General features: G+C 49.9%; 1 protein-coding gene across 1 annotated transcript; it reads left to right on the top strand.

The window, feature by feature from the left end:
- The first annotated feature begins 7,572 nt into the window (after positions 1-7,572).
- LDLRAD2 (low density lipoprotein receptor class A domain containing 2) lies at positions 7,573-17,735 on the top strand. Its single transcript, XM_007459311.1, is given in 10 exon segments — positions 7,573-7,613; positions 8,115-8,206; positions 10,641-10,663; positions 10,665-11,061; positions 13,849-13,920; positions 13,923-13,979; positions 17,144-17,280; positions 17,283-17,328; positions 17,459-17,599; positions 17,707-17,735. Coding segments are annotated over 10 exon segments (1,035 nt in total).
- The last annotated feature ends 738 nt before the right edge of the window (positions 17,736-18,473 follow it).

Raw genomic sequence — 18,473 nt, 5'->3', positions numbered from 1 at the left:
CTCACCTTCTTCATCTGTAAAATGGGCATGATAATACTACCCTCTTCATGGCACTATTGTGAAGAGTAAATGGGCCAATACATGACAAAAGTCCTTGGCAAATAGAGAGCACTCAATAAATTATGAACAACTTATCATTAATAATAATGTTAATTATTATTATTTATTCATTTTATTAAAACTCGTTAGTTTTAGTGTTCTCCGTATTCTCTGCTCCAGAGCAGGCTGTGTTCCCTCCTCTCTGTTTCCATGGCCCTGTCTCTTATAATGCTGAAGCATACTTCTGTTTTTTGTGTCTACTAGGCTCTGAGCTGCTTAAGGGCAGAGGTGTGTCCTTTACCTCTTTAACTCAGCTCCTAGTATAGGACCAGGTACTTTTGGACTCAAGGTCAAAGTGGGATGATATACTAGGAAGAGAATGGGGTCTGGAGCCCCTTGAAAATGGGCACCTAACTTTGCCTCCCATTTCTGGGGCTACTTTGAACAAGGCCTCTAATCTCGCTGCCTTTGGCTTCCTAGTCTATAAAAGGAGATGATTATACCTGTCTCAGGGCTTTTCTGGAGTGAAGGTATTCAAAGCTCCAGACTTGGAACTGGCATCAATGAATAGTTATTTACTTGTAGCTTATCAAACTGTAAGTTGCATAAAGAATGCAGCAGATGAGATGTGACAGCCTTGATGTAGGAATGTCAGCCCATATCCAGGATGCAAGGAAGGTCTGAGGGGAGAGAGCCCTTGGAGATGATCCAGTTTGGCTGACCCATTGTACACAATAAGAGCACATTGATTGGTGGGGACAATGGTCCTTCTCTAGAGTTACCTGAACATGTAGTGAAGTGACCAAAGCCTCAGTCTCAAGATGCTGAGTACTTGGTTTCTTGGTGAGCTGCCACCATCCCCAGTCCCTAAGCTGAATGGCGTACTGCCGCCTCCCAGGGGCAGTTTCTAGGGTACACAAATTTCCTCATCCTCGTCTTGGTATTGACTGCCCCCTAGTGGACATTTTCTCCAGAACCATGCGTACCAGCTAAATACCCCAGAAGGGTTGGGCACTGTCCAACCTACTTGGTCCTCCTCTTCTCTCTCTATGCTCACTCCTGTGGCTCTCTTGCCCCATCTTGTGGCTTTACATATTTTCCATGTGCTGACTACTCCTAACATTGTATGCCCGGTCTGCACTTCCCTCCTCAATTCCAGACTTGGAGATCCAATCTCCACTTGTGCTCTCCGCTGGAATGTCAAATGGGCATCTCAGTCTGAATGTGAACAGAACTCCTCATCCTCCCCCAACCCTGCTCCTCTCACAGTTCTTCCCCTCCCACTTATGGCAACTCCATCCTTCCAGATGCTCAGGTTAAATCCCAGGGTACCCTCCTTGACTCATCTCTTTTCTTCACACTCCAAGTCCAATCTGTCAACAGATCCTATTGGCTGTACCTTCAAAGTATGTTCGTTCAGAATCTGACTACTTCTTACTACTGCAATCCTGATCCAGGCCACCACCATTTCTTTCTTTCTTTCCTCCCTCCCTCCCTCCCTCCCTCCCTCCCTCCCTCCTCTAGCCCTCTCTCTCCCTCTCTCCCTCTCTCTCTCCCTCTCTCCCCCTCTCCCCCCCCCTCTCTCTCTCTCTCTCTCTCTCTCTCTCTCTCTCTCTCTCTCTCTCTCTCTCTCTCTCTCGCTTCCTCTCTCTCTGTCTTTCACTGCACCACGTGACATGCGGGATCTTAGTTCCCCAACCAGGGATTGAACCCATGCCCCCTGCAGTGGAAGCGCAGATTCTTAATCACTGGACCGCCAGGGAAGTCCCCAGGCCACCATCATTTCTAGACATTATTAAAATAGTCTCCTATCTGGTCCTGCAGCATCTGGCCTTGCCCAGTGGTTCTCATCTCAGAGAAAAAGCCAAAGTTCTTACAATGACCTCTAGGGCCCTACGTGATCTGACTTATCTCCTATCACTCTCCCCTTTGCTGCATTCACTCCACACTGTTATTGCTTGTGCCAGGCATGCTCTTGCCTCAGGGCCTTTGCACTTGCTATTCTTCCTGCCTAGTATATTCTTCAAAGAACTGCATGGCTGGCTCTCTCACTCCTTCAGATCTTTACTTAAAAGACCCTTCTCTGCGAGGCCTTCCCAAGCTATCCTATCAAAATTTCAACATCTCTCTGACATTTCACATCTCCTGGCCTTGCTTTATGTTTTTTCTTCTTAATATTTATCACGATTCAATACATCATACATTTTACCCATTTATCCTTCTCTGGAATGTAAGTTCCATAAGGGTAGAGTTTTTGTTTATTTTGTTCCCTGAAGTATCTCCAATGCCTCACACAGAGGTCAGTGGTATTTGAAAAATGAATTTACATCTTTCTTTTTTTTTTTTGGTACACGGGCCTCTCCCGTTGCGGAGCACAGGCTCCGGATGGGATCTTCCCGGAGCGGGGCACGAACCCATGTCCCCTGCATCAGCAGCCAGACTCTCTACCACTGCGCCACCAGGGAAGCCCTACATCTTTCTTTTAATTTAACCTTCCCAACAATCCAGTAGGATACTTTAGTATTGTCTCCAATTTGTAGATTAGAAAACTGAGGCACAGAGAGGTTAAGTCACTTGCTTAAGGGTTACACAGCTAGGAAATGGGACCCGGGGGAATACTGTACCCCCTTACCTACCAACCTTATTTATTATCATTACCTGCACTCAGATTTCTCACCAGTTAAATGAGGCTCATAAGAGTGTCCTCTTTGTAGGTTCATTGTGATGATTATGTGTGATAAAGCATGTGACAAGCTTACAGCCAGTGCCTGGAGTGTTGCAAACACTTAAGAAGTGGTTGCTAGGGATTTGCTGGTGGCGCAGTCGTTAAGAATCCGCCTGCCAATGCAGGGGACACGGGTTTGAGCCCTGGTCCGGGAAGATCCCACATGCCAAGGAGCAACTAAGCCCGTGCGTCACAACTACTGAGCCTGTGAGCCACAACTTCTGAGCCCACGTGCCATAACTACTGAAGCCCACGCACCTAGAGCCTGTGCACTGCAATGAAGAGTAGCCCCCGCTTGCAGCAACTAGAGAAAGTCTGTGTGCAGCAAAGACCCAACACAGCCAAAAGTAAAAAAAAAAAAAAAAAAAAAAAAAAAAAAGAAGTGGTTGCTAGAAATATGAAAAGGTTGACATGGAGTTCATGAAAGGTGGGGATGTTTCAGGCACAGAGCCCAGTCAAGGGGCCAGGAAGTTACTATTACTGCATTTAACACAGTTTCTGCATGGAAACTCCTATGCATCCTTCAGAGCCCAAGTCAGAAATGCTCTTCTCTGGGAAGCATTTCCTGACTTCCCAGGCTACCTCATGTTCCTGTTAAGATTGGGATTTATTTAATGGTTGTTTTTTCTTTGTTTGTTTATTTATTTGTTTAATCTGAAGCTGCTACCAGGCTATGAGCTCCCTGAGGGCCAGGTTATTTGGGTCCTGAAGCATAGACACTTTGACGGCCCTCTTTAAAAATATGAAATTATAAACACAAAAAAATTTGAAAGTGAATATTTATTCAGGATGAGAAAAAAATCCCAGCAGTATATATTTTTAAAACATACATGAAGTTTTTAATTCAGAGATACATCATTGTGAATTCCCTGTCTGTCCAGTGGTTAGGACTCCACACTTCCACTGCAGGGGGCATGGGTTTGGTCCCTGGTCAGGAAACTAAGATCCCACATGCCAGGTGGCACAGCCAAAACAAACAAAGAAAGAAAAGATACACTAGTTTGTTCTCTAGTCCTTTTAAGAAACCAACAAAAGGTACTTTGACTGGTTTAGTTTGACTGTGAAAAGCAACACCACTTTTGTGTACTGAAAAAAAAAAAAAAATTTAAATTTGGCTCATTGGTTCCATACTTCATCTACCAGTGTATTTGCTGCTATTTACAAACAGAAATGTCTATTTAGTTCTATGTATTCATCTGAATAACAGACGCATATTACAATATTTGAGGCAGAAGGTAAACTTTCTTATAGGTCTTACCATGGGGCAAACACTATTTTACAAAGTATAATAATGCTTCATTTTTTAAAGTTGAGGTAAAGAACTTGAGCAACAAAATAGCAAAGCTTCATGGGCAGTGAAATGTAACCTCACGCTCTGATTATGCTCTCTGCCTTTCCATTAGGCCAGTGTAGCTTTCTACCTGCTACAGTGGAAAACAGGAACTGCTTATAAAGCCTGAAAATAAGATGTTCTAAACCCAAATCCCAGAGTGTTTTAGTAGGATTAGCATCTTTGAGAAAAGTACTAATTGCCCAACTACTCCTTCAAAACAGCTCCAAAGAAAAGCTCTGCTTTCTCAGAAGACTTATTCCATTCCGTTCCATTCACACCTTTTGCTAACTAGGGTGAAGAGCTTTAGACCAAACAGCACTTTTATTAATACTATTTTTCTCTCAAAGCAAGTTCTTCATGCTGACATTTCCAGGGTCAGGAAGCACAAATACTCTTACATTCAAAAGTTTTTATTTTTATTTTTCTAAAATGTATTTTGTTGAGGTATAGTTGATTTACAATGTTGTGTTAATTTCTGTTGTACAGCAAAGTGAGTCACATATATATATATATATATATATGTATATACATATATATATATTCTTTTTCATACTCTTTTCCATTATGGCTTATTACAGGATATTGAATATAGTTCTCTGTGCTATACAGTAAGATCTTGTTGTTTAGCGATTCTATATGTAATAGTTTGCATCTGCTAATCCCAAACTCCCACTCCATCCTTCCTCCCTCCCCCTTGGCAACCACAAGTCTATTCTCTATGTCTGTGAGTCTGCTTCTGTTTTGGAGATAAGTTCATTTGTGTCATATTCTGGATTTCACACGTAAGTGATACCATATGGTATTTGTCTTTCTCCTTCTGACATGCTTCACTTAGTAGGATGATCTCTAGGTCCATGCATGTTGCTGCAAATAGCATTATTTCATTCTTTTTTATGACTGAGTAGTATTCCATTTGTATATACACCACATCTTCTTTATCCATTCATCGTTGATGGACACTTAAGTTGCTTCCATGTCCAACAACTTCTAAAGTTTAAAAAATGGACAGGAACTTCCCTGGTGGCGCAGTGGTTAAGAATCTGCCTGCCAATGCAGGGGACACAGTTTTGAGCCCTGGTCCGGGAAGATCCCACATGTCACGGAGCAACTAAGCCCGTGTGCCACACCTACTGAGTCTGCGCTCTAGAGCCCGTGAGTCACAACTACTGAGCCCACGTGCTGCAACTACGGAAGCCTGCGTGCCTAGAGCCCGTGCTCCGCAACAAAGGGAAGCCACTGCAATGAGAGGTCCACTCAGCGCAACAAAGAGTAGCCCCCCCTCTGCAACTAGAGAAAGCCCGCACGCAGCAGCGAAGAAACAACGCAGCCAAAAATAAATAAAAAAGAAAAACAAAAAAACTGACAAATACCATGAACAATATAAATTTAAAATAATAGCACGTTTTAATTAAAATACTGCTTAAACCTCGTCTATGATACTTTTTTCCTTACTTTTTTTGGCTGCACACCCTTTTATGATTTCTGTGACAACACTATATGATATTTTCTATAACAGGACTAGAAAGATAAGTCAGTCTTTCCTTTTGCATGATTGACCAAAATTAGTCTTTCATTAGTGATCATTTAGACTTTTTTCTTGAGCTTTGCAATTCGTTATTAGTAAGATTATTTATTCTCTTAAGGACTGTTAAACTTGGGATAACCTCTATCAAATTTCTTACATATGTGAGCTTTAAGATTTGAAAGGATTTTCCATAGACTGGCTTCTGGCTTCATATGTTTCAAACCTTATTTCTCCTCCAATACCCTCACACCAGTGAGGCCAGTCGTAATGAATGATCTCTGATTCTGCACCTTCATATCACAACATATCACAGCATAGAGGGCATGAGGAGGATTACTGGAAGGCATTCTGGGGCACTTATTAGAAATAATAAAACTATAACTGGAAGGAGCTAGGACCCCATAATTTTATCCCCCCCCCCCAACCCAAACCCAAACCCAAACCCAAAGCCACCTCCCCTTAGCCAGATTTCAAAAATGCCCGTGACCATCTGAAGAGAGGTGCAATGGAGGAGATTGGGGTGGAAAGAGACAGTGATCTGAATTGACTGTTGTTGAAATACCTTAATTTTGTAAATTTTATAAAAATATATAATCTCATGCAAATAATATGTCCTGATGTGTAAGCTTCACGAGTTTCTTTCTTTCTCTTTTAAAGTGAAATCAAGTTTATTTAGAGAGATACACATTCCATAGGCAGAATGTTGTCCATCTCAGAAGGGAGAGAGGTCAGCTTCAAGAGTTTCGTGATAAATCCACTCCTGCCAAAGGAGTCCCCCAAGGCCTAGCCTTGGACATCACACACAGTGGGGTATCAAGTTTGCATCGAATGTCAGGTCCAGAAAGAAGAGCATTAGAGAGCAGCAGGGCCAGTGGTTTTAACCTTCTCATACAGTCTTCAGACTCTGAGGTGGTGTCTCAAAGTCTGAGGTGGGGACGTCTTGAAACATACATGACCTCTGTTTAAGTAATAATGATGACATTAAGGGTCATCATCAGCCTGATGTGCATTGTGCACTTTACTATGTGACAGACACTGTTCTAAGTAAGTAACTTGATACCCCACTTGTATCAAGTTACTTACCCTTTACAATATACCTACAAAGTTGGAACTATCATTATTCCATTTTACAGATAAGGAAACTGAGACTTGAAAAGTTTCAGCTTTATATATTAAGGTTCCATGTATAATGCCTTTGTAAAAAAATGGTTCTACTAATTACAGGTTTTGAAAAAGGCTGAAATGGCCCAAGCCCTTCCTTTTACACATGCGGAAGTAAAACCCAGAGAAAAGGGAGGTCATTTGCTCAACGTCACACATTCATCCTTTTTCTTTTTAAAAAAAAATTTATTTATTTATTTATTTATTTATGGCTGTGTTGGGTCTTCGTTGCAGTGCGCATGCTCCTCACTGCGGTGGCTTCTCTTGCTGGGGAGCACGGGCTCTAGGCGCGTGGGCTTCAGTAGTTGTGGCACGTGAGCTCTAGTTGTGGCTTGCGGACTCTAGAGCACAGGCTCAGTAGCTGTGGCGCACGGGCTTAGTTGCTCGGCGGCATGTGGGATCTTCCCAGACCAGGGCTCGAACTCGTGTCCCCTGCGTTGGCAGGTGGATTCTTAACCACTGCACCACCAGGGAAGTCCCCACACATTCGTTCTTATTTCCTGGATGCCTGCTCTGTGCCAGGCACTGTTCTATGACCTAGGGCTTCAGAGAACAACAAGACACTCACAGAACACAATTTTAGTGGGTAGGGGGCGGTCAATGGACAATACATGCAAGATAGATATAAATAAGCAAAGTAATTCCAGTGAGTGCTGAGATAAATTCGCGGACATGGGACTGAGTGACAGAGAGGGAGAACACTAATTCAGACTGAGAAGTGGTCAGGGAAATGTGGTCTGAGCAGGTGACATGTGAGCTCGAAATCTGAGTGAGCCGGAGAAGCCAGCCATGGACCTCCATGGGAGAGGAGCACCCCAGGTGGAGGAACGGTGAGGGCAAAGGTCCTGAGGCAGGAATACTTTGTCTGTAAAATAGAGCAGACTCCTGCGCCAGTGCTTATTCACCACTTGCTGCCTCTCTAAGCCCTCAGAGAGGCCCTTTGATGTCCTGGGCCTCCCTTAAGCTCAGCCCTAAAATGCCAACTTCTCCAGGAAGGCACCAGCTCTCTGAGGCTGTGGGTCCCCCTCCCAGAAGCCCTGTGGCTGAACCGGATCTGAGTTTCCTGGTTCCTGTCTGGCAGGGGATGAGCAGACATCCGGCCTTCTCTCCCCAGGCTCCAGCCCCAGCCCCAAATCTCCATGGCAACTCTAGACACGATCCTGATCTGAAGAGGGATCTGGAAAAGGGAGCACAAACATCACTGAAGAGACCAGAGGAGCTGGCGTACTTGCCTCCCTTGCTCTCTGTGTCCTGCCAATCCCTCCACTGGCCTAACCAGGCCCCTATACCCCAGTCTCCCCAAAGCAGGTCTTCCCCATCGCTGGGTGCAGGAGGGCCTGGAAGGAAGCCTGTCCTCTGCAGCTGCCCCAAAGGCTGCTCCTGCTGGGGGCAACTGCCCTGACTGCATCTGCTCTGCACACAGGTGAGTACAAGGTGGCTTGGCTGGGGCAGGTCCCACCACCCTCTGAGATTGTGTTTCCTCAATCAGCACTCACCCTGATGAGTTGGGATCCCTTGAGTTGGGAGACACTGGGAAACCCTGTACCTGGTCTTGGCTGGCACCCTCAAGTCCATCCCTACCCCTCTGGGTGGCTGGAGCTCCAAGTCACCCAGAAGCAGGTGTCTGGGGGCGGGTGGGGCAGTCTGGCACCGGGAAACACTGTGGGCTTTGGAGTCAGACGGCCCTGCGTTCACACACACACCCTTGACATTACTGCTTCCACTGTCTAAGACTTGGTTTCTTCAGCAGTAAAATGGAAAGAATAATAGCCCCTTGCCCCTTAAGGCAGGGGTCCCCAACCCCCAGGGCCAGTCCGAGGCCTGCTAGGAACTGGGCCTCAAAGCAGGAGGTGAGTGGTGGGCAAGCGAGCGAAGCTTCATCTGCCGCTCCCCATCGCTCCCATCGCTCCCATCGCTCCCCGTCGTTCCCCGTCGCTCCCTATCGCTCCCCGTCGCTCGCATTACCACCTGAACCATCCCCACCCCCACCCCCGACCCCTGTCTGTGGAAAAACTGTTTTCCACAAAACCAGTCCCTGGTGCCAAAAAGGTTGGGGACCGCTGCCTTAAGGGACTATTATTATTGTGCATATAAGGTGAGATAAACCATGCAAGACACATAGACAGTGCCCAGCTCATAGAAGGTGCTCGTTCACCCACTCTCTGAACCTCCGCCTGTCCCATGTGCCTCCAGGGCAGGTTCTGGCTTTAGTAGCTCTGCACAGATATGAGAAGATGCTCCCACATCCTGAGCCCTAACGGAGAATTTCTCCCCTGAAGACCCACATCCCGGCTTGTCCTCAAGCACCACTGGTGCCCCTACCATGCACCAGAAAAGCCACGTCCCGTTCTCCTTCTATCCTTACAAAAATCAGATGGTTTGAGTACTTATACGTTATCTCATTAATCCTCACAACAACCCTGTACCAGTGAGGATGTTTTGGGTTGTAAGTAACAATTACCAGACTAAACAGAGCTTAAACCATAGGACAGGGCTTCCCTGGTGGCGCAGTGGTTGAGTCCACCTGCCGATGCAGGGGACGCAGGTTCGTGCCCCGGTCCGGGAAGATCCCACGTGCCACGGAGCGGCTGGGCCCGTGAGCCATGGCCGCTGAGCCTGCGCGTCTGGAGCCTGTGCTCCGCAACGGGAGAGGCCACAACAGTGAGAGGCCCGCGTACTGCAAAAAAAACACAAAAAACAAAAAACAAAAAACCAACCATAAGGACATTTATTATTTCACTTAAGAAGAGAGGCCATAGGTGAGTCCAGAAATGGTTAATTCAGCAGAAATGGTTAATTCAGGGCTCCTCCATAATTCTCATGACCTCATCCTTGCAAGATATCTGCTGCAGCTCTGGGCACCGCATCCTCAGTCAATAGCTTTCAAAGGCAGGAAGAAAAAGGGGCTCCTCATCACACAGCTCTCCCTCCTTTTTTTTTTTTTTTTTAAATCAGGGAAGAAAACCTTTCCCAGGAATGCTCAGCAAACCTCCCCTTAAATCTCATTGGCCAGAATTAGTTCACAGGCCAATCCCTAAACCTGGCAAATGGAATTAGGATTACAAGGCTTGGTTTAGGCCAAAGACCAGGGGGGCTCTCTGATAACTGAGGGGAATTAAGTTTCTCTTAGCAAGGAGAAACGGAATGCCTGTTGGCTGGGCAGGTGCCCAACTGTGTCTCCCCCATCCTTTTATTTTTTGGCTGCACTGCGAGGGTTGTGGGATCTTAGTTTCCCGAACAGGAATTGAACCTGGGCCCTCCACAGTGAGAGTGCGGAGTCCTAACCACTGGAGGAAAGGCCAGTAAATTCCCTCCCCCATCCTAGAATAACACTTCCGTAATGCTCATTAAATGCCAGGCACTATCCTAAGCACTGAACCCATACATGTCCACAATCCTTTAGTTTCCACTACAAAATATGAAAAGCTCTGACAACCAAAATTTGTTCTTAGCTAACTAACTGGCAACACCTGACCTGAACTGACAGGAGGCTGTTTACAGTCTGTATTTGTCCTACTTAGGGTAAGTGTTCTATGCAATTGCTCTAGAAAATGTGTTTGATTGTGGAGGGCTGCGGCAGACTCCATTTGGGGCTGCAACATATTATATATCTTTCTAAAATCTGAAAAATTCTGAAACACATCCTAGGGTTTTTGAATACGAGATTGAGGACTTGAATTACATTTTCTAATTCTCACAAAAATTCTGACATTGCTCAATCATCCCCATTTTCCCGACAAGAAGACTGAGGCTCAGAGACGCTGAGTGACTCACTCGGGGGTCACACAGCGGGCAGAAGGCAGGGCCAGGCTTGGAACGGGACCGCGTGGTTCCAGGGTCGGTGCTTTTCGCCGCAGCCTACCTGGTGGACCTGTGCGGCCGGCCGGACGTGGCAGGCGGACGGGCTGCTGCTACGCTCGCACTCCGCGTCGCGCCGCTTCTGCTTCGCGGCCCCGGACACCGACAGCAGGATCTGGATGCCGGCGGCGACCCCCGGCGACAGGATCCGCTTCCAGTTCCGCTTCTTCCTGGTCTACAGCCTGACCCCGGCGGCGCCCAACACCTCCTCCCCGGCGCCGGCGCCGGAGGACCCCTGCGCACCCGGGTCCTACCTACAGTTCTACGAGGGCCCACCGGGGGCGTTGGGGGCCCGGTTCTGCGGCCTGACCATCCCTGGGCCGGTGGCGTCCTCCGGGCACTTCCTGGGCCTGCGCCTGGTCACCAGAGGCCGCCAGCCCCACGTGGACTTCGTGGGCGAAGTCTCCTCTTTCCGGTTGGGTGGGTGCGGGCTGGTCCTGAGAGAGGGCGGGGGCTGGGGCCTGGCGGCAGGGTCAGGGGCTTCAGTAAGGGGCGGTCCAGACCCAAAGAGCCAACCCCATAAACCTGACTTCCATGGATGCACAGACCAGCCCCTCACCTGTTCACACACAACTCCCACACGATTCCCACACACTCACACACCTCACACTCCAGCACCCATCCCACTCACACACACTGTACTTGTGCACAACTCACACCTTGTACAGACACCTGGCACACCCACCTGCACCACACACACTGAAACACCCAACCCACAGGCCTGGCATACTGTACATTCTCTCCCACACACAGTTCACATCATGCACACCTCATCGTACGCAATACCACTTTGCACACTGCCATGCAACTCACACACTCTCATGTTCGCACACTGGCTTCTCTGTCCTGGGTCCACCCGATTGCAGAGGGGCCGAGAGTTGGGACTCTGGTGGCTGTAAGTGACAGAAACCCACTTAGGCAAGGAAAGGGAACTGATAATAATAATCCCTCATTGAGCACTGCCTGTGGCCCTTCTTATGCCAGATCCCATCTGTTCTCACAGCAGCTCTGCTGGGCCAGTGCTCATACCCTCATATTTATTGATGGGAAACAGGCTTGGAGAGGTTGAGTGAAGTGCCACAGGACTCCAGCTCACAGGTGGAGGAGCTGGACTTTAACTGCTAGAGTTTGTCCTCTGCTCCAACTGAGTCAAGGCTTTAGTCCCAGCAGTTTTCCCCAGGACTGAAGACATTCACTGATGTTTCAGCAGAGGAGCTGCCAAAGCCCAGAAGTTTCCAAAACCTCGGAGAAGCATCATTGCCCTCGCTGGCAAAATATCCAGACTGGAGAATTAAACATGGGGTTGTGGGCTTCCCTGGTGGCGCAGTGGTTGGGAGTCCGCCTGCCGATGCAGGGGACACGGGTTCGTGCCCCGGTCCGGGAAGATCCCACATGCCGTGGAGCAGCTGGGCCCCTGAGCCATGGCCGCTGGACCTGCGCGTCCGGAGCCTGTGCTCCTCAACGGGAGAGGCCACAACAGTGAGAGGCCAGCGTACTGCAAAGAAACAAAACAAAACCAAAAAAACATGAGCACTTCAAGGCAAGAACAGGGGGGCCTCTGAGAGCCAACACAGGTTCACCAGGAGCTGGACTTCGACATGCCAGGCCCCGGACAGCCCTTCAACCTGAGCTGGTCAGAGAGCACCCACTGCTGTCTCATGTGTGTCTTTGGGGCCATGACTGATGGTGCCTGGGTTCCCCTTTCTGGCTCCTGTGGGCTGTAGCGTGCCAAGGGTCCTATTATATTGTTTTGCAAGCAGATCTCACAGGCTAATTGGAAATCAACCCCTCCCTCCCTCCTTTCCTCCCTCCCTCCCTTTCTCACCTTCCGTGAGGTGCAAGCCAAGCATGTTGCAGCTGCTTTGTGTTTAGCAGGATTGGACTCAAAAGCAGGCGGCAGTGGCCGAGCCCTGTCACAACTCTGGCTTCCCTGGATCACTTTTTACCACTTTTTACTTGGATTACTGTTTGTGTTTTCTCTCTCATAGATATTCACTCTTAACCCTGCACATCTTTTATAAATTAGAGCATTCACTTTCATTTGCACATGAAAAAAACCCCAAGTCAAGTTGGCTTAAGCCAAAGGTGGGCCCCCAGCAGTGAAAGAGCTGAGTCCTAACCAATGGACTGCCAGGGAACCGCGAAGATCTTTTCTTATGGTTCTAGCAAAAGTCCTCGGGGCCAAATTTGATTAGTCACATGGGCCATGTGTCTGTTCCCGGGGCCAGGAATTGAATGCTCTGATCCCCATGTCCACGTCTGAGCCATGGTATTGGTCAGTCCCTCCTGAACCAGCTTTTCTTCACAGAATGGGGTGCTGGGTAAGCCAACCTGCCTGCCACACCCTGTGCACCAAGTCATACCCTTCTCTCACCTGTGTGCCTATTCATTCATTTAACAAAGATTGAGTACCTGCCCTTGTGCCAGGTGCTGTTCTAGGCTCCAGGGATACATGCAGCAGTGAATGAAAGAGAAGTCCCTGCCGCATTTGAGCTGACATTCTAGTGGGGGAGGCAGACCATAAACAAAGAACCAATCAAATCCATAATCTGCAGAGGTGATAAGTGCTGCAGAGGAATCCAAATCCGGATAAAGGGGTGGTGGGGGAGGGACGGTGTGCAGTTCTCACGTGGAGGTGAGGGCAGGCCTTCCAACACGATGACATTTGAGTGGAGACCTGAGGGGAGCAAGCCATGCAGTTACGGGCAGTGCCACGAGCCGGGATGAGTTTGGAGTGTTCAGGTTGCTGGGCTACCATAGGCTGCGTGCACGCACGCGTGCACACACACACACACACACACACTGGGTGCCACAGTGCTCATGAGCATGGGGCTGAATTCCTATCCTGCTGCTTAGATACAAGCTGTGTGGCCTTGGTCTAGTGACCTAACCTCCCTGTGCCTCGGTCTTCTCATCTTTAAAATGGGATTGATAATAGTATTGACCCTACAGGGTTAATGTGAGAACTTAATGAGCTGGGATGTGAACCACGCCTGGCTTGGAATAGGAGCTCAATAAACGTTAGCTGCCATCATCATCACCATCCCCATCATCATCTTTATGATCATACACCTGTCTCATCCGTACTCCCATCTGCACGCACATGGAGACAGCCTCTCCTGCTCACACCTCCCGCATCCCCTCCCCATTGGGCCAAACATTCTGCGGTGCTCAGCGTCCTCATCGTGCCTCCCCTCTCAACCCCAGGATGCTGTTGTGCCTACTTCCGATGTCAGAACCACAGGTGCATCCCCCCAAGGCTGGTGTGCGATCCCTGGGCACGGACAACTGTGGTGTCGGCATTGACCAGGCTTCGTGGCCAGCAGCTAACTGCAGAGGTCAGTGACAGGTGTGGCTTGGGCCCTGCTGAGCAGCTGGGTTGGAAGCTGGAGGCCGGAGGCATGGGTGCGGCAGGAGAGGATAAGGCAAAGCACAGTAGTGGGGAATCCATTCAGACCAGATTGCCTGAGGACCAGAGGATGTTAGAGCTCAAATGGTGATCTAATCCAGCTGCTTCCGAATGTCGTGGTGGAAGCTTTTCCTAAACAGAGGCTTGCAGAGGCCCCAGACATCACAAGGAGAGATGCTCTACTTAACTGGACGTGGGAGGCCTGGGCCGCGGCTGACTGATGTCCCACTGAGAGACTTGAGTTTGACCTTCAAGACTTTGAAAACCATTGACCCAGCCTGACTCCCACATTTTATAGATGGGGAAACTGAGGCCTAGGGAGGAGAAATGACTTGCCCAAGGTCATAGAGTCACTGAGTGACATAACCAGGAATGACCTCTGTGGATGGACAGAGGGGACCAGACTAGGTCACCCCTGATTATCCTCCTTACGAATATGGATATGCCCCACTCCCAGTCAGGGTTGCCATGTCCTGTTGCACAGGTTGTTTATTGCAAAAATGCATCTGGCTGAGGGGTAAAACCCAGCGTCCTGGGAGCCCACACACTTCCCTCCCCAGCCACTCCTCAGGGTCCTCCCTGACACTGTGCTCTGTGCCCAGAGGCCCGGGCCCTATGTCCTCTCCTCCAGCTGCCACACCCATTCCCCCCTCTTTCTCCTTTATACCGTATCGCCAGCTGGACTCGTCTTTGAACACTAGTTATATAACCACCTCCCCACCTGACATCTCCACGTGGCTGTGCAGGCGGGTCTCACACCTAACTTGCCCCAAACTGAACTCATGATCCACAGCCTGCCCTGCGTCCTGCTTCTCACCCGTGTCCCCTTCTCGCTCAGTGGCAGCTTTGAATTCCAGTTGTTCAGGCCCAAACGGTTGAGGGGTCCTTTACTGCCTTTTCCCTCTCAGCCCATAACCAAGCCATCAGTGTTGTCGGAATTAATCTGATGTTTTCCTCATGATGAGACTGCAGTCGTGGGTTATGAGGAGGAAGATCCCAGAGGTCAAGTGCACACCAGGCCAGACCCACGCGATCACTGCCCAACATGGTCCATGGATGTTGATGTTGGCTTTGGTCACCGGGTTGAGGCTGTCAGCTTCTCCGCTGTTACTCTGTCTCCTCTCTCCACACTGTCCTCTTTGGGAGGAAGTCATCACGCGCAGCCCACACACTAGCAGGGAGTTAAGCTCTCCTGCCAGGGGAGCATTTTATTCTGTTTTTTTGGCCGCACCCCTTGGCTTGCGGGATCTCGGTTCCCGGACCAGGGATTGAACCTGGGCCCCCAGCAGTGGAAGCGTGGAGTCCTAACCGCTGGACCGCCAGGGAATTCCCCAGAGGAGCTTTTTTTTTTTTTCTTGCGTTATGCGGGCCTCTCACTGTTGTGGCCTCTCCCATTTGCGGAGCACAGGCTCCGGACGCGCAGGCTCAGTGGCCATGGCTCACGGGCCCAGCCGCTCCGCGGCATGTGGGATCTTCCCGAAACGGGGCACGAACCCGCGTCTCCTGCATCGGCAGGCGGACTCTCAAGCACTGCGCCACCAGGGAAGCCCCTCCCAGAGGAGCTTTTTAAAACACTAAGTCAGATCGCGTCACTCCCATGCGCAGGACCCTCCTCACTCCTCACTCAGCCCACACAAGCCTCCCAGGGGCCCCCAGGCCCTGAGTGACCTGGCCCGTCACCTCCCACCTGCTCGCTTGCTCCAACAGCTCCTCCACTCCGGCCCCTGGCAGCTCCTTCCACGCTCCAGTCTTGTCCTGCCTCTGGTCTCTCACTAGCTCTTTCCTCTATCTGGAAGGCTTTTCCCAGAGGTTCACATGCTCATTCCTTTGCCTTCTGCACGTCTTGGCTTAACCCTCACCCTCTCCATGAGCTCTTTCCTGACCCCTTTGTTTAAAAATAGCAACCCTGGGATTTCCCTGGGCGGTCCAGTGGTTAGGACTCTGCGCTTCCACTGCAGGGGCCACGGGTTCCCTGGTCGGGGAACTAAGATCCCACGAGCTGCGCGGCCCCCCAAAAAAAACAACACGAAAAGCAACCCTGTGTCCATTGAAAGAAAAACAGGTAAACAAAATGTGGTATGTCCACACAATGGAATATTGTTCAGCCCTACAAAGGAAGGAAATGCCGACACATGCTACAACATGGATGAAACTTGAGGACATTACGCTGACTGCAATAAACCAGTCACAAAAGGACGAATACTATGTGATTCTACCTGTATGAGACATCTAGAGTGCTCAAAGTCAAAGAGACGGAAAGCAGAATGATGGTTGCCAGGGGCTGTGGGGAGGGGAAATGGGGAGTTATTAATAATGGGTACAGAGTTTCAGTTTTATGAGAGGAAAATAGTCCTGAGAATGGATGGTGTTGATGGTTGCTCAACAATATGAATGGACTTAATACTACGGAACTGTACTTAAAAATGGTTAAGATGGTAAATTTTGTTTTGTAGAGTTTACCACAATTAAAAGAAAAATAGCAAACTTGCCCCTCGCCAACGTGCCCTGCCCCTCTTTCTCTGCTTGATTTTCCCTCGTAGCACCTATCTCCATTTGACACATGGTAGAATTTGTGTTTTGTGTTGCTTCACACTAAAATGCCAGCTCCATGGAGGCATTTTTGTCTATTTTGCTGTCATATCCTCCAGTCCCTAGAGCAATGCCTGGGGTATAGTAGCAGGTGATTGAAAAATACTCATCAAATGAGTGGAAGAATGAACCTCTCTATGTCTCCGTTTCCTTATCTGTAAACTGGGGATGATAAACCTAACCTCTCAGATTCGTCATGAACTTTAAGTGAAACCCTGTGGGTGAAGGGCCCAGCGCAGAGCATGGTTCTTGGTGCAGAGAAAATGCTCAATACAGCATTACTCCTTGAGAAGGAGCTCCATTCATCCACCCCAGCCCCTGGAGCTAGACTGTGAGTTCAAGTCCACCCCTGTCACTTCTAGCTGTGTGATTTGGGCAAGTGACTTAACCTCTCTGTGCCTCACTTCTCTTATCTGTGAAATAAAAATACCAACACTAAGATGTTTGGGGAGGATTAAACGAGATATAATCACACCCTGCAAGGGGCAGATCTCAGTGTGTTAGAGCCGTTATTTGCCACTGCCGGTCCCTCTCCGGTGCCCAGCCACGAAGGGAGTACGGATGATGGTACCTCCGGGCCCCAGACTCTTCCCCCAGCTCTCGGGTCTGCGGGCCCCTTGGGGATTGCAGCTGAGAGGAGCCCCCCCCAGCACGCCGGGACCCTGCACGACAGGATGCAGCTCTGGAAGGTAGAGGGCTCTTGGTTATCGCCTGCTGCCGCTCCTTCCGCCGAGATCACGCCTGCCCCTCTCCAGTGAGGGGTGGGGGCAGCTGGCCCAGGCTGAGACCTGAGTGCTCTGTCTTTCTACAGGCCTCCAGCCGCGGGGGTGGCGCTGGCCTCGCCTCGTGGGCCTCCTCAGGAGCTGCTGCTGCTCCAGCCGGCTGGCTTGGGGGGGCTGGTGGTGTGCACCATCTGTTACACACGTCCTGGCCAGGTGGCCCCTGGGGGCCTGCGGCTGAGTGAGCCAGGTCAAGGGGGTCATCCTTAGAGAGGCTGTGGGCATCAGAGGAAGGAGAGTGGGCTCTGGGGTCAGACAGTCCCCAGGTTCTGCCCCCACCCCCCACAGGGCTGTCTAACCTTGCGCAGATCATATAACCCTCCAAGACTCAGTCTGCCCCTCTGGAAAATGGGATGATTCCTGCCTCACAGGGTCATGGTGAAGGCCACAGGAGGCAGCTGACCCTGCAACTTGCATGGTGACTGGCACTCGGCTGGATCAGTGAAGGGCAGGGAGTAGGGGCCTCGCTCCCCTGAAGCTGCCTTGCTTCACTCCCGGACGTCACTTGCCCTGCTTTGCCCCATCCTGGCCCACCCTCAGGTACCACGAGTCCAGTCGTAGTCAAAGACACAGGAGACAGCCCTGGCGGGGATAGCACCGTTTATTAAGAAAGATCAAGATAAAGACCACAGGAGGGTCCCTTCTAGGACACAGAGGCCAGGTGTCCCGGACCCACACCTGTGGGTTGCTGGTGGGGAGGGCACTTGCCCCCAGTTGGGCCCTGGGGCTCCCACAGATGGGGCAGGGCTGTCACGCCCCCTTCCTGTCCCTCCTAGTCATGAGTCCCGGCTCCCGTACCCAAGGCATTAACTCTTTCAGACCACCAATGCTCCCCTCCCCCCATGTGCCCTGGGCCTTCACTTCCAGATCAGTGGGGGGACGTGGCCTGGTGCAGGCAGGGAGACACTCTCAGTGCTGGGCTCTGCCTGTAGCAGCTCCTGGTAAGAGGTGAGGTGGGCTTTCCCTTGCAGCCCCTCAGGGCAGGGGCCCTGGGCTAGGTGTGGGGTGGGAGGGATGCAGGCCAGGAGGGCTTGGTGGGAGGGGGGAGGCTGCCA

Source organism: Lipotes vexillifer, unplaced genomic scaffold (assembly GCF_000442215.2).
Source record: "Lipotes vexillifer unplaced genomic scaffold, Lipotes_vexillifer_v1.1 scaffold496, whole genome shotgun sequence".
NCBI lineage: Eukaryota > Metazoa > Chordata > Mammalia > Artiodactyla > Lipotidae > Lipotes > Lipotes vexillifer.
Note: the sequence above shows the minus strand (reverse complement) of the source record. Positions and strands in the feature narration are given on the sequence as shown.